The sequence below is a fragment of the Ambystoma mexicanum genome, chromosome 10 (genome assembly GCF_040938575.1).
Source record: "Ambystoma mexicanum isolate Mex_15411 chromosome 10, UKY_AmexF1_1, whole genome shotgun sequence".
NCBI lineage: Eukaryota > Metazoa > Chordata > Amphibia > Caudata > Ambystomatidae > Ambystoma > Ambystoma mexicanum.
Window position 1 is genome coordinate 785,463,826 of NC_090932.1, and position 15,694 is coordinate 785,479,519.

Genomic DNA, 15,694 nt, shown 5'->3' on the forward strand with positions numbered 1-15,694 from the left:
CCGTTTTAATGTAGAACACAGAAAAGGCAGAGAACAGAGAAATGGCGATTTCCTTTCCCGATTTCCTTTAGAGGGAGTTTGGGGAATCCATCAGCATTAGGGGAAGGGTATGTGATGATTCTCCAAGTATTGTCACTACTCCGGGGGTAACCCTTTGCCATGAGGCTAGCGAGGTGCGGCTGCTACCCAATAGTCTCCATAGGGGTGTTTAATGCGGGAGCACCTCATGGGGAGGGACTCTCCCTCTGGGGATAAGGACGATCACCTTGGGTACAACCCATTGTGCAACATCACACCGCCACACACCTTAACCACCCTTCCATTTCAAACCACTATATTGAAAGCAAACCTATGTATTTCTGTAGGACCTGGAGTACAGCCAAGTCAGAAAATACTAGGACGATGTAGAGCACAGAAAACATGCTGTTACTGAGATGAGGTGGCTCGCAGGAGGAATGAGGAATACCAATGAGCCATTGATGTTACACTGGGGCGGAGTAAGCTCCATATAATGAAAAGAGAAGGAGGACTCTGCGTCTTTATCTGCCATCCTCGTCAGAGAACCTGGGAGTTTCGAAGTCTGCACTCGACCTGAAGAGAGAGCGCTTCAGAGGACCCCAGCGAGTGGCTGGGAGAGTCCGGAACAGGTCCTGCGACAGGATCGAGCCCAACGGAAAGCAAGCAAGCAAGTAAGGCAGTGGCATGACCGCCAGAAGGAGGTGGGCTATGCGGTCCCCTAATGGTGCTGAGACTGCAAGGTGCCACAATATAGAGAGCTGCCGCAGAAGCTGTATCAAAGGAGATGGCTGTGGGAAGCAGGATTAAGACTGATACTGTCCCCAGAGAGACTGGTGCTGTGCATGCAAGTCCCAGTAGGTAATGTGAAGCACAGGCGGACTGGTATGGACGTGGAGGGGGGGGGTAGAGCGGTCTCCACCTCACGTTGCTGCAAGCGTAAGACCAATCAGAGGGCCATCAAGCGCCAGGGACTAACAGCAGGGCTACAAGTGCATCTGAGGGAAACCTACCTAGTACCAGTGATGGGGAGAAGTCCACTGACCACCAGAGAATGTTCAGGGACCCCAACAGAAGAGAGCTAAGCATCTGAGGCAATCCTCCTTGTATCGATGGAAGAGAAAAGCCCACTGGCTATAACAGAAGGGTCTGCGACCCTGATATAAGTACTTTGTTGTTGTAATGAAAAAGTGTCAAGATAAAACCCAGGTTGAGAAAGAACTTGCAAATCCCAGGAGAAGTGAGTCATTCTCCTGGTAAGAGAACTGAATCCTTTCAAGTACACTGAAGAGTTGCAAGGGAAATGGAGGCATTCCCTGTGGCCTTGTTGTGAAGCCTTGTGAACTGTATTGGAAATTGCAAACCAGTGTCAGGAGAAGGGAGTCATTCTCCTGGTGTAAACGGTTGATTGTACAAAGTGCTGGAACTGCAAGCCAGGGGAAGTGAGTCATTACCCCTGGTCTTTGTTTACAAAAGGACCTCTTGGGAACACCACCCATATACCAGAAGGGAGTCCTTCTCCTGGGGAAAGAACTTTCTGTTAAATTGTTACAGTCCAGGGGAAAGAAGTCACTCCCCATAGTACCTTTTTACAAGAGATGTAGGAATCGCCATCCGTATCCCTTCTCCCGGTATTCATTCTCCTGGAGAAGGAACTTTCTGTTGGATTATCTTAGTCTTTAATGACGGTGGACTTTTCATTTGAACTGACATTCGGACGGATCCTTAGTATTGGTTTGAGGCAGGGAAACCCCTCTTAGAGATAGGGATAGGGAGGGTTCTTTTATCTATATATAGATATATATATTTCTGAGGCTTGTGGAATCTGTTTAGATCACATGCTGTGCATAGGCTGACATCTAGTGGAAGCTGCAGAGTATGACAGTTTATTTTTCGAAACTCGAAAAGGGGCGTCGAACTAGGGCATGCCAGTAATACTATCCCTAGTGTGACGTCCACTGTACCCATGATCCCTCACGAGTGTAGGACCGTCAGATTGTTTTTTTCGCCATACTTCTCGGAAGCATAGTTACGGAGTTCCCTGGCTTTAGCCATTTATCATAAATTTAACAAAAAATCCCTGTTCCTCGAATCCCAAGTCGAGATTCCAAAGATCGATGCCGGTACTTGGAGAACGAACAGCCGACGAGACTGCCCGATGGATTTTGGGCCTCAGAAGGCCTCTGGCCTCGGCCCTGCAAGTAGGGAGAGTGGGGGGTGGACATACTCACACTCGTTTATTTTCCTACATACACTCGCCCGCTGCCAGATATTAACATATGGAGAGAGTACTCCATTTAAATTCTGCCCCAAGTGCAACCATAAGTTCCCTTGGGCAGATGAGCTGAACACCTGTAATCTGTGTCTTCCTAGGGCCCGCCCCAAAGCAAATTGCAGAGCTTTTAAGCTCTTCAAAGCAAAGACACTTAAGGACCGCTCCACCAAACGTTGGGCCCACTACGCCAGGCAACTCGAGGCCATGGACGCTGTGGGTTCCTTCAGTGATGGCAGCAACGCCGCCGTATCGGATGGCGAGGGCACAGGGGTGTCATTAGGCACCCAAGCGCAAGCCCCCGACCTCAGAGGACTGTCCGGCGGGGCAGTTATGGGGACAACACTCGGCGGCAAGAGCGCTACCCACACACCTTCATCTAAGCACACTAACCCCACCCGAGATTCGACAAGTGTGTCGAGTGATCGGCAGAAAAGGGCACACAGAGAGCGGTCCACAGAATCTGTGTCCTCTGGGTGTTCCAGGTCATGGTTGCCCCATGACACACAGCAACCGTCTACGATTGCGAAGAGTGCAACATTATCTAAGGTCACAGAGGTATGGTCGTCGGAAGACAAATCCGACCTCTACCCCCAAGCAGCACGTTCAAAGTAGACTCCGGCAGTTTCTTCGACGTCTGCCTCCGAGACTCGACGTCCCTCCTCTAAGACTCAAGAACCTTGTGAACCCAGCTTCACATCTCGACGCCAGGTGTCAAAAGATTCAGGGAAAGCCAAAGAGTCAGGGAAACATGCCTCTACACATGGGAAAGGGGAGAAACAACAGAAAAAAGCCTCTGAACACCAGGTTCAGAAGGAGAAACGCCCCAAATCTTTAGAGAAGTCCAAGACCCATGACCCTGTCACTAGGCCTAAAGTTGTCCCTCCCACTCTTCCCAGGATATGAGAATAGAAGAGGAACCACAGCAGGAAAGGGTCATTCCCAGTTCCAAAGAATGGAGCTCGGAAGACACCGACAGAGTGATGAGGAGAATGTCTTTTATGGCAAATTTTTACAAAAGAAAACCCTGATTACTTCAAGAGCTATCAGAATACCCCTGCTACCTCCGCCCCTTCGGGATCCAAAGACCCTCAACCTCCTACTAAGAGACTCTGTACTGAGACTCCAGTTCAGGGGCTGATTTCAGACCCATTCACTATTGAACCTTACCAGCAGTATGGTGAGGATCCAGCGATACAAAAACTGGACGACAAGGCAGGGGTCGACTATTATGGAGACGATGAGGACCAGGATGAGGAGGAGGTAGATGAGACAAAGGCCTATAGTCTCAACTCCCCTATTCCCAAGGACCCACCGGTGAATGATTCACCTGTGGATAATCGGCCATTGCTGAACGAGGTCTTAGCTAAAGCTGCAGCCCATTTCCAGATAGACAGTCAGGGGGATCAAGAAGAGAGGGACTTTGCAGAGCAAATTCTGGGGGATAAAAAATCCATTGCCCAAGCCATACCAATTCCGAAGTCTATTCAACGCAGAATCGACCCTTCTTTGCTCACCCCTAATCTTACCCGGGCAGTTAACCCAAGAATAGAGACATTATTCAGGGCCGCCCCCTCCGACCCACTTTACATAAGGGGTCAGCTAAAACCCGACTCATTAGTGGTTACAACCACCAGGAAGAGGGCGGGGACACCTCTAGCATCTTCTGAAGCTCCCCCAGACAAGGAGAGCAAAAAGATATATGGGCCAGGAAGGAAAGTGGGTTCCACTTCCCCTTACCAGGCAAGAATTGCTAATACCACCACTCTGCTGGTTACAACTGTCACCAATGGGAACAGGTAGCTGCCCTCATTGCCTCCGCACCTGAACCTCTAAAGAGCCATTTGGCCCAGATTGCGTCGGAAGGAAGAACGGTGTCCGGATGCATTCTCAAGGCTAATTTTGACGCAGCAGACAATGCAGGGCAGCTTATCGCAGAGAGCACAGTAATCAAAAGACATGCTTGGCTGAGGCAGTCAGGGTTTAAACCCGAGACCCAAGCCACCCTCATTGACATGCTGGCGGAACCAAATGTCTTGTTTGGAAAGGCGGTGGAGGAGGTGCTTAAAACAGCCAAGGACGAATATGACACCCTAAAGTCCCTTGGACACTAACTAATAAACCCACAAACCAATGAGGGAATAATAATTTTCGTCACTCTCGCGGCTAAAATTCTCAGAGAGGGTCTAATTACTTTCAAGGCCAAGGTACATCGTGAGGAGGCAACCAACAGGCTACTCAGGGTTTCGCGAGAGGTCAAAGGAGGAGCCGTGGTAGGGGGTGAGGTAGGCCAGGTAGAGGCACTACGCCTCCCAACAAACAGTGACATTCCGCTCCGGGTCCCTTCCCATGCATCCCCAGTAGGGGGGCGCATTTCCACCTTCACCCATGCATCGGAAGGGATCACTTCAGACTGATGGGTGCTGTCCACAGTGTCCGCGGGATACTGTATCGAACTGTTGAAACGCCCCCATGACCATCCTCCAAGACAGAAAATACACTTCTTGGAGCACCAAAGAATCCTCCTCGAGGCGATCATCATTCTTCTTGCAAAGGACGCGATAGAACTTGTCCCGGGCAACCAGGTAAACAAGGGTATTTATTCAACTTACTTCCTTATGCCAAAAAAATATCTAACGATGCTCCCAGTATTAGACCTACGCCCTGCAAACAAGTATGTCAAGCCTCAGAAATTTTGCATTACTACACCCCAAGATGTAATCCCCCCTACTAAAAAGAGGAGATTACATGGCAACATTGGACATGAAAGATGCCTATTTTCATATTTCCATGTTCCCAGCGCACAAAAGGTTCTTGCATTTCAAGGTAGACAGCCAGCACAACCAGTTCAAGGTGCTGCCCTGTGGTATAGCCTCGGCTCCAAGGGTTTTCACCAAGGTACTGGCGGTGGTGGCGGTGCACCTATGCAGCGAGGCAATCCCAGTGTACCCTTACCTGGACGACTGGTTCATAACAGGGGAAACCCCCGTAATTTGCAGATCCAACATTCAAAGAACTATCGACCTCCTCTTTCAATTGAGCTTCTCAATAAACGCGAAAAAAATCAAGCCTGGTGCCAAGCACCTCCAAACAGTTCCTAGGAGCTGTCATAGACACCAAAGAGGGGTTGGCCTTTCCATCAGAGGAAATAATTCGGAATCTGTTATTGCAAATTCCTCAATATCAGTCCGGTCACCAGATAAGAGTGTGCAAAGCGATGTGTTTACTAGGCATGATGGCATCATGCATTTACCTGGTTCCCCAGGCGCGCCTGCGCATGCGTCCCATGCAGGAATGGTTGGCGAAACAGGGGTCTCGGGCAAGTGGTCAGTGGGACGATCTAGTGGTCGTTTCGCCAACACTAGTACAGAGTCTTCGCTGGTGGACAAGAGAATCTTTCAAAGGGGAAACCCTTTTACGATCCAGAAATACAGTCCGTAGTCGCAACAGATGCATCCCTGTCAGGGTGGGCAGCACACCTCCTTCACCACACAGCTCAGGGTCTCTGGTCTCACACAGTGGGTCAGAATGACATCAACCTGCTAGAACTTCTGGCAGACTTCAGAGCGCTTTGGCTGTTTGAACCCCACCTAATCAACCTGTCAGTGCAGATCCTAACAGACGGCACGACCGCAATGTTTTACAAAAACAAACAGGGGGGCACTCGTTCGCCAAATATGTCCAGGCTTGCCCAGAAAATTTGGATATGGGCACTCAGACGGAACATTTACCTGTCGTCTCAACATGTTCCAGGGGATCTCAATTCACTAGCGGATGCTTTGAGCAGAGATCCCCTCCCAGAAGAACACGAATGGTGTCTACACGAAGAAGTCGTAGGAGACCTTCTCACAGTGGGGTTTCCCCACTATAGACCTATTCGCCACAAGCAAAAACAGACAATGCCCAGGATTCGCATCCAGCTTCCCACAGCCAGGCTCCAAGGGGAACGCTCTATGGATGAACTGGTCAGGGATGTTTGCCTACGCTTTTCCACCAACCCCTCTGATGAGGAAGGTGGTCAACAAGATACACAGGGAATCGATGACGCTCATCCTACTTGCTCCTATGTGGGCGAAACAACCGTGGTTCCCGCACCTGCGCAAACTGGCAGTGTGCGAACCCATCATACTCCCGTGCTGGTACAACCTACTCTCCCACACGGAGAACAAACAGTGCATCCTCAACCCAACTTGAACTTGGCAGCATGGCTCCTGAAGTCATAGAGTTTGGCCAGCTCAACTTACCACAGAGATGTATGGGTATCTTAAAAGAATCAAGGAAACCTAAGACAAGACACTGTTACTTTGATAAGTGGAAAAGATTCGGTTCCATGTGATATTTTCGCCGCAAAAATATCGCGATGCAAAAATATCGCCATATTTTTGTGGCGTAAATAACACATGGACCCCGCGGGGGACACCCCCGCAACCCCCGCACCTAATATTTTTTCGACACCAAAAATATTGCCTATGGCCGTTCCCGACGACCATATGTGCGGCGATATTTTTGGTGGCGAAAATATTACCTGATACCAAAGATTCGTTATTTGGTGCCAGAATAAACAAATCAACCCAGTTGATTGCACTCCTTCCAATATTGTCACCTACATGCTTCACCTACTAGACGCAGGGTTGGTATTTAATTCACTCAAGGTACACCTGGCGGCGCTGTCGGCCTACACCAGCTCCCATTAAAAAGGTGTCATGGTGGAAGGTGCCAGTGGTCCAAGTCTTTATGGAAGGGGTGAAGAGACTCCAACAACCAATTCCTAACCAACCACCAGGGTGGGACCTTAATGTGTTGCTTGCTAAACTCATGCCCCCCCCCCCCCTTTGAACCCATGCATAAAGCTAGTCTCAAACACCTGACTTATAAGACAGCCTTCTTAGTAGCCATTACATCCATAAGAAGGGTCAGTGAAATTCAGGCGCTGTCAGTGCAAGATCATTTCTTTACTATACATAAGGATAAACTGGTTTTACGAACTCACCCTAGGTTCTCACCCAACTTTATTTCCAAATTTCATGTTAACCAGTCCATTGAGCTACCAGCCTTTTTCCAAGAACCCAAGAGTTCTGCTGAAGTGAAACTACGCACTTTAGATGTGAGAAGAGCGGTCCTCTACTACGTAGACAAGGCCAGACCGCTAAGAAAAATAGATCAACTGTTCATCTCCGTAGCAACTGGCAGAGAAGGAGATCGCGTCTCTAAAGGTGCCATCTCTAAATGGATACTTAAATGTATCCAGCTGTGCTGCTCCCTTTCAGAAAAGACACTGCCTTTTATGCCAAGGGCCCACTCCACTAGAGGTACTGGGGCCACTCTGGCTTTCATTGCAAATGTACCCCTTGACACCATTTGCAAAGCAGCTACATGGAGCTCTATTCACACTTTTACTCAGCACTACTCCATAGATACTCAAGTGGGACAAGCGGTTCTAAGACATTTGTTCGCTCATGACCCTTCTCACATCCCACCTCCTCCTTCTTCTAACACTGCTCGCTAATCTATGGACAGCATGTGATCTAAGCAGATTCCACAAGCCTCAGAAGGGATACATTACTCACCGTAATCGTATTTCTGATGCTTGTATCTGCTTAGATTCATATGTGCCCGCCCTTCCTCCCCTCAGAGAAGGTGCATGGATTCTTGTAGTCTTATCTATCTATCTGCTTGGATACTCTGTACTCATGCTACTCCTCATGCTACCTCATGTCAGAAAAAATACAATCTGAGGGTCCTACACGCGTGAGGGATCATGGGTACAGTGGACGTCATACTAGTGATGGTATTACTGGCATGCCCTTGTTCGACGCCCCTTTTCGAATTTCTAAAAACAAACTTTAATACTCTGCAGCTTCTTCTAGATGTCGGCCTATGCACAGCATGTGAATCTAAGCAGATACAAGCATCAGAAATACGATTACGGTGAATAATGTATCCCACATAAAAGTCAAAATGTGTTGGTTGGTTTGTGGCAGGATGTGTGGGGAAGCATTGTTCCTTATACAATTCCACACCGTTTCACCAATCTGCAGCAAACCTTGCATAGTAACCTGTTGGGACCCTCTGGACATTACTGGTTACATGACATTTGAGCACCCCCACCCGTTTCCCCGATTTCAGCACATGTCAACATTTTTTGTAGGTTTGTGGCTTGGAAAAGCATTGTTACTTATACAATTTCACACTGTTTTACCAGTGTGCACCACATTTTGAATAGTTACCTATTGTTGGGACCCTCCGGTCATTACTAGCTACATGACACTTGGACACCCCACCCTTTTTCCCAGATTTCAGCACCTTCACACATGAGACCATTGCCTGAAATCGGCGAAACATCAATGTGGTCGTAGTTGAACCGGTCCCGACAAAGTGAACAAAACTCGAGGTGTAGGCCCTAGGATGCATGGTTTCCAAGATATTTGCACTGCAATAAACTTCACCATGCCAGGGTGAGACGACCGGTAGGGAGAGAGCACAGAAGGTCTCAGTATGCACCAGTACACCAACTCTCGTCTCCCCTCAGAGTCTGCTCCGTGGTATGTCAGTCAGCCACACACACCCATTCTCAGTGCACTTTACTTCAGGGTGCAAAGCACATCAAGCGATAAGCGAATCGGAAAAGTGACCTAAAGGATCAGTGTTACTAGGTTTGTCTACAGAACCTGTTGGGAGAACGGGTGCTTCTGCAAGTTATTAATGCAAGTCTAGAACCACAAACATGCTGTGTCAGCCTCCTTCTTCGACATCCTTCAAGTGGTTTCCGGGAACTTGCTGTTCCCAGCAACCATGTATTAACATGATGAGGAAGGAGGGGCTAGGCTTAAAAACTCACCCGGCTGTGTCTGCAAGGTGCTGACTTGAGAAGATTGCTGGTAGCAAGGGGAGCTAATGGCTGCACCCCCACCCTGACAAGGTATGGAGAGGGGTGGGTGATTTCTTGTGCCAGGCCACATCTATCTGATGAAGCCTAGACGAGAAGGATTGCGGTGCTTAACAGCATGGCTGTCAGCAAGGGGCTCTCGTGAGGGGGCGCACCGCACTGAGAGCCATGTGGCACTGGCAGCATGGCTACATGCGCGGCATGGGAGAGTCATGCTGGCAGCCAATCTGCTTGCGCAACAAGCCCAGGGGAATAGGTGGTGGTTGGTGCTTGCAGCAGGGCTTGTTATTGCAGTGCTCCCTCTTAACACAAGAGCACCCCTTGAGCCCCTCCGCTAGCATGGCTCACCCAGGCCACTCCGCATTGATGTGGCCTGGGAACAAAAACCCTGCTGCCTCATCCCACAACTTTTAAACTCAGGTTGCTCACGGCATACATGATCATGTCCAAGACCATGCCCTCCTCCACAACGCTGAATCTTGGCTAAATGCTCCTGGTTAGAATCAGTAGGATACCATGTACCCCACACGAGCTTTACTTTGTCAAAGCATCTTTCTTTGTAGTCCATTGATTAACTTCATAAAGAATTCTATTTTTGAGTATCCTAGACCTGTGGTACCTTTATTGGCTGCTTGAAACTCTTGATGACAAACTGTATTCCAAACGTTATCGGTGTATCTTGCTGCTGTCAGAAAAAAGATCAGTTGTACCCGAGTCACAAAAAGTGTCCAACTTAAGCACAACATTAGTGGTTTGACATAATATATCCTTACTTCAATGGAAGCTCATTTTGAGCAAGGATAAGAAAAATGTGACTTGCAAAAACATTTTCAAACCTCTCAAAAATGTTTCCACCACACCTCCCTTCTTACACCACAAACCCCAAATTCTTGGATGCATTCTCATGCAATTTGCAGCTCTCACGTAACACTTTAACATAACATGTCCAAGTGTAAATTAAACCTATTCAGGAAAGGTTCTAACATCGCTTTGATGTTTTCTGAGTGCATGGGAAGTTGCACATTTGTTTGTGTATGCCACTTTCCAATTCGCACGCCCCCCCCCCCTGGGCAAGGTCATTGCTCTGAAACTCGACCCACTGATTGAGGGTTTGTGATAGTCTTCTACTACTTGGTTGTGCACAGTGAATGCTATGTCTCAGACTGTCTTTTGGAAACCCATTTAGGGGCTGCAGTCAAACTGGTCGTGACGGCATCTGAGCAGTTTTGGATTTTTTAAATACCAAAGAACATGAAATGTGTGTAACTCATGCCAAATCTCCTGAGCAGGTATAGTTGATTCGTTTTATGTGCACCGGCGAGGAAATTTGTTTGTGAATTAAAAACTTAAGTTACTAGTTTTAGTCTTTGTCTGGTTATGTTTTTGGTGGAACCTGCGTTACGTGGTTCGGCTTCTCTCGCAGAGCAACCTGTTCATATTAAACTATTGTCATGCTAGCTATGCACACGCACATATTTGGCCATGTCTTGTGTCTTAGTACTGCAGTAATGTGCACTTCTGTTATTGTGGTTGCCTGCACATGAACATGCATGCTGGAGGTACACAAAATCCAAGATTACTTATCCCTCTGACTACTTTTATTTTACGTTTTTTAGGAATCTCTTGGAATTGGGGAAATGTCCGGGTTTATATGCGGCTACATATCCTCTGTGTTTTACTTGGGATCTAGATTCCCGCAGCTCTACAAAAATGTAAGTATCTCTTCGATATTAAAACTGCAGTATTCTCAGAGTTCTCTGAGCTTCTCATCATCAAGGTGTTTTTCATAGTGACAGTCTTATTCATTCAGAAAATACAACTAGAGGGTCCGGTACTACTAAATATGGGTCCTTCTTTCTTAGCCTTTAGCTAGTCGGAATTACTCTGAGGAAAATATCTGGTTAAATAGCTTGTGAATTTAGAGGTGTGTGAATGCGACCAACAGTCACAGGTTCAATTTTCTTCGAAGGTTGATGTATTATGTACCAGTACATTGTGTTATTATAACACCTGTTTGAGTTCTTTGAAGATTTTCCTTTTGTCCTGCATCCTCCAGGGCTTGTTTAAGAGCTGCCAGGGTTGCAGCGCAGTCGACGGGGACCAAGTTGTGAGCTTGAGAAGTTGGCTTCCCCTCTCCAACGGAAGTCCCAGTCATCATCACAGCATAGGCCCTTGCTGAGCACAGAGATCCCACCTTCTTTGCTCACCTGCATCATCCTCATCCCTGATTAGGCATGTCCTTCTAACGAGGTCCACATTAGATGAGCTCTAGGTGTCACACCACTTGGTGTTTCAATGTAAGGCCTTAAGGAAAAGGCTGTTTGGCCCTGTTGGGTTCTGGCAGATGTTAGGGGAACCCATTCTGCCCTGCTTTCCGCCTCCATCTAGTTTCACAACCATCATGAGTTAAACCTCCTAAACCGCTGATATGATCTGCCACAAATGCATAGATCACCTGCACCTTTTTAAAATAGTATGTTTGGTACCCTATAACCCTCTTTTTTATTTAGATTTTTAGTCACATAGGAACCACAATTTAGGTGCCTTAAGACCCTCCATTTTTTAAATGCATAGTTGGTTGCCTAGGACAGAAGTATTTAATATGCAGTGTTTACTCACCTAGGACTGTGTTCTTTTTTTGTGGTCATTTAGGACCCTGCCATGCTCCCTGCAACTACAATCGTCCAATGAGTATAATGCCCCCTGACAATCCTACTCCTTACTGTTCTTTTCCTCTCATTCTAACTCATGTCCTCAATGCCCCCGCCCCTTTCACTTCCCTCCATACCACCAACATTGCCTTTTCGCCTCGATCACCCCTCTCTCCATAAAAGGCTGTGGTGTCCGTGTCCTCATTAGCTATGAAATGTCATTGACACCCTTTCTCTCTGATTTCACTCCCTCCTCTTTTTTGCACCTTTTTTGCTATAAAACAACTTGCTCACACTCCTTTTACACACCTCTACTGGCCACTAGTCACTCCCAAGCTCTTCTTTCCTTACCTTGACCTGTAACTCAATCTATGCCATTTGATGTCCTTGCAATCACAGTGGGCAACCTCCGACAACTCACTGGTTCAACCTACATAACCTTCCAACCCACATTCAAGGCAATTCTCAATCTCAGATTCCTATGTTACACCCCGATCCCCTCTGCTTCCACACTTGATCCCTGCACCTCTGATTGCTCCTAGTCACTTCACCAGATCTATAACTCCAGAACTCTTCTATTCCCCCCACCCTCAACTATCGCCCAACGTAAATTCAAGCCCAACTCAAAGATCTCCTGCCTAAAATAGGACATCTTGCTCCAAAGCTCTTTTTCCACGGCCAGCTTACTCAATTCATCCAGGCATTACTGAATTCAACTCTGCACTCACCAACCCATGTAATCATTGTTACCATGCCCACTCCTTTACCCCTCCCAACTCTCCTGCACGCATCCTCAACCACGAATCTCCCCAGACCATCTAGCTGTCCGGACAATCATGTGTTGCTGCTTACACTGCTGGCACAAAAGCAATCCCTGCCACTCCCCATGCTTCCTATAAAACCTCTTCTGACCTTGACTGAAGCACTCAGCTTAGCCAAATCCTCATATTAACAATAATCCTGTTTTCCTCATACCATCACAACATATCATTAACCCTTTAGGCCATGCTCTGCACCCCCACCTTCAAGACGCATGTTGTTTTCCTCCTCTGCCTTTGCTTTTGACTTTTCCTCGTCTCCACGAACATCGCCAGAATACGGGACACCCTGTCCATCCTTTTCTCTCCAAGACCCCCCTACAAATCCCCCTCCCATTTTCCCCACACTCTTCTCTCTTTCCTACTTCTGTCCTCTCCCCAACTTAACATCTAAGTTATCTGCCAAAACATCCTGTGCTCGAGTTGACCCCTTTGCACAACAAATTAAAGCTTGCACCTGTCACCTTTACTCACATCTCCACCTTATTCAACCTCTCAACTGGCAGCTTCCCAGCCTGTAACACAATACCCAGTCATACCTCTCCTAAAGAAACCAAGTGTTCTGACCCCTAATGACCCCAACAACTGCTTATTCTGCAGATCTGTCTCTTCCCCTACTTTCTTCCCAATCCAAAATCATCGTGGTGGTTGTCTTCAACTGCATAGTTCACCATCTCAAGGTACACCCTGTTGCTGAGCCAGTCCAATCTAATTTCTGCTCCAGATAATCCACTGAAACTGCTCTTGTCCATGCCCCCAATTCTCTTATCACACACTCCTCAATTGTCCCTCCTCCAAACTCTTCGCCTCTTTGGCTTCAAGAACACTGCATTCAACTGGGTGTCCTCTTCCTTCGCAATCTAATGGGACTCCAGAACTACCTCACTGACACAACTCCCCCAGTGTGCAATAGTGATGGATCAGTCCTTGGCTCACCTTTACACCCCACCCCCCAAACACCTTGGCAAACTAATGTACTCCTTTTGGATGTATCTATCCTCTTTGCTGACAATATTCATTTCTTCAAGTCCCCTCTTTCAGTCCTGAAATTTCTGAATCCTCAAGAAAGTTGCCTGCCGGTCATTCAGCACTGGATGGCTCTAAACTGCCTCATGCTAAAGCCCTCAAAGAGAGAATCTATGTTTTGTTCCTACCTCCAACAACAGTCCCACTCTACCCTCTGCCACCCCCAGCCCTTTGACCTCCTTGTCCAGGGTTTAAAATCTTGGGGTTCTCATTGACCGCAACCTTAAATTCTTACACTTCAGAATGGTCGCTCCCACGAAAGCTTGACACAACCTGTTAATTATTAGAATAATCTGCCCACACCTGATGCACCACTCAATGAAACACTTAACTCTACTATTTGCGCAACTCTAGTTCTGGGTCTAGTCCTCTGCTCTTATGCTCCCCTCAGTAAAGACACACACCCTTTTCAAACGTCCCAGATCCTTCTCCACCTACTGTCACCAACCTGAATGGCTGTACAGGCAATATCACTCTTTAACTTCCTGCTGCTACCCTGTTAATCCATCCATGCTCTCGCCCTGTACGTCCTCGCTGACTGCATCACACTGTACTCCCCCTCTTAAGCTCTCCACTCCTCATCTCTTTACAAGCCCTTGGGCTCCCTTTCCCAGACTATCCCAACGTAGTCCTCCTGTCCATTGCTCCCCACCCTCTTTCCCCTGGCACTTGCTGCCTCGGCCCAACCAGCACTTGCTCGCCCCCTCCCATGGGAGCACCCCACTCATGCACTTCTCCCCCTACCCCCTCCTCCCCCTTGCACTCATCACCTCATCATGCACTGCACGGTAGGATTATCCCAAGACCAATTAAACCGTTTTTTTGTTGTTGTTCTCATGATTTCCCATGCCTTGTCTTGTCTTGTGGCACCTAGAAACACCTGTGTATAGGCGCCATACAAATGTCCATTAAAATAAACCTATCAGTCCCTCCCCTTGCCTCAGCCTCCCAGTCAAAATACTCTGAACAAAAATTGAGACAATCACAGAAACTCCTTCCTCCTGCTTCCATCCACACATCTCAACGGATAGGTTTAAATTGGTCTTAATTGGTCTTAACTGCTGTGCATTGCCAGAGGAAAGAGCGCTGATATTCTTACAGCCTGGTTTATGAGGAACTTTATATTAAAAAAACATTTAATTTTCATGAGTTACGAGTTGCAAATAAGTTTGGATTACAAATAGAAAGCTGTTTACAAATTAAAATATATTACTACCCTAAAACATACTCATTTTTACAATCTAAAAAAATGCTTTACTTCCAACTTTAAAAATGGGAAGTAAAATACTGCCACTTTAAAATATTGTCCGGAGTTTTGACGGCACTTTTCAAAGGAAAGAGGACTTGGTTTTTCACTAGATCTTCCTAGCATCCCAAAGTAAAATCTTTTGCCAAGAAAGAGTTCATCAGAGGTGGTAGTGGTATGTCAGCCTCTATGAGGAAGAGGACGTCTACCAGCTGCCTTGTCATGATTTGGCTGCCATGACCTGTTTCATCATGTTGTTGTTAGTTATTTAACAACATGAAAAATGTTGTCGTATAAAATAACGAGGACCTTGGTCAATGTATGTTTGCAGTGCAAGAGGTCATCAATAATTAAGCATTATTGAGGGCAATCTTGCTCTTGTGTCCTGAAGCTTGACTTGTGGGCCAGAACGAACCAAGGACACAAGGAGGGCTGGGGGGAGGGGACCATAAGCGGGTGCATTGCCTAGAAGATGTCATCAAAAAGGCCATTAACACCTGGCCGACTGCTAGGTGCAGGGGCCAAAGGAGTTTAAAGCTGCAAAGGTGTCCAACAAGCGTCTGTTTCTCAGTGGTCCGTGAGCGCAAGTCCCCTTTCTCCTTGCAGACTCCATGGGTGACGCAGAGTGAGGGGAAGGGACGATCTTCCCACCAAAGCAGGCTCCGTGCAGAGACACGAACTGAGGATGGGCCGAGGGGCAGGTGGAGAGGGTGTCTGTGCACGGCTGCAGAGTGAGACGGACGCGGGGAGCGCACAGGAGGTGGACAGAGAGGTTGCAGG

The 15,694-nt window shown here is 47.5% G+C and overlaps 1 protein-coding gene across 1 annotated transcript in view; it reads left to right on the forward strand.

Moving 5' to 3' along the window:
• LOC138491748 (lysosomal amino acid transporter 1 homolog) overlaps window positions 1–15,694 on the forward strand; it is a 156,375-nt gene that overhangs the window by 125,562 nt on the left and 15,119 nt on the right. The window contains exon 5 of the mRNA XM_069618445.1: window positions 10,790–10,885. Coding sequence (XP_069474546.1) covers window positions 10,790–10,885 — 96 coding nt within the window. The remainder of the gene's footprint in view (window positions 1–10,789; window positions 10,886–15,694) is intronic.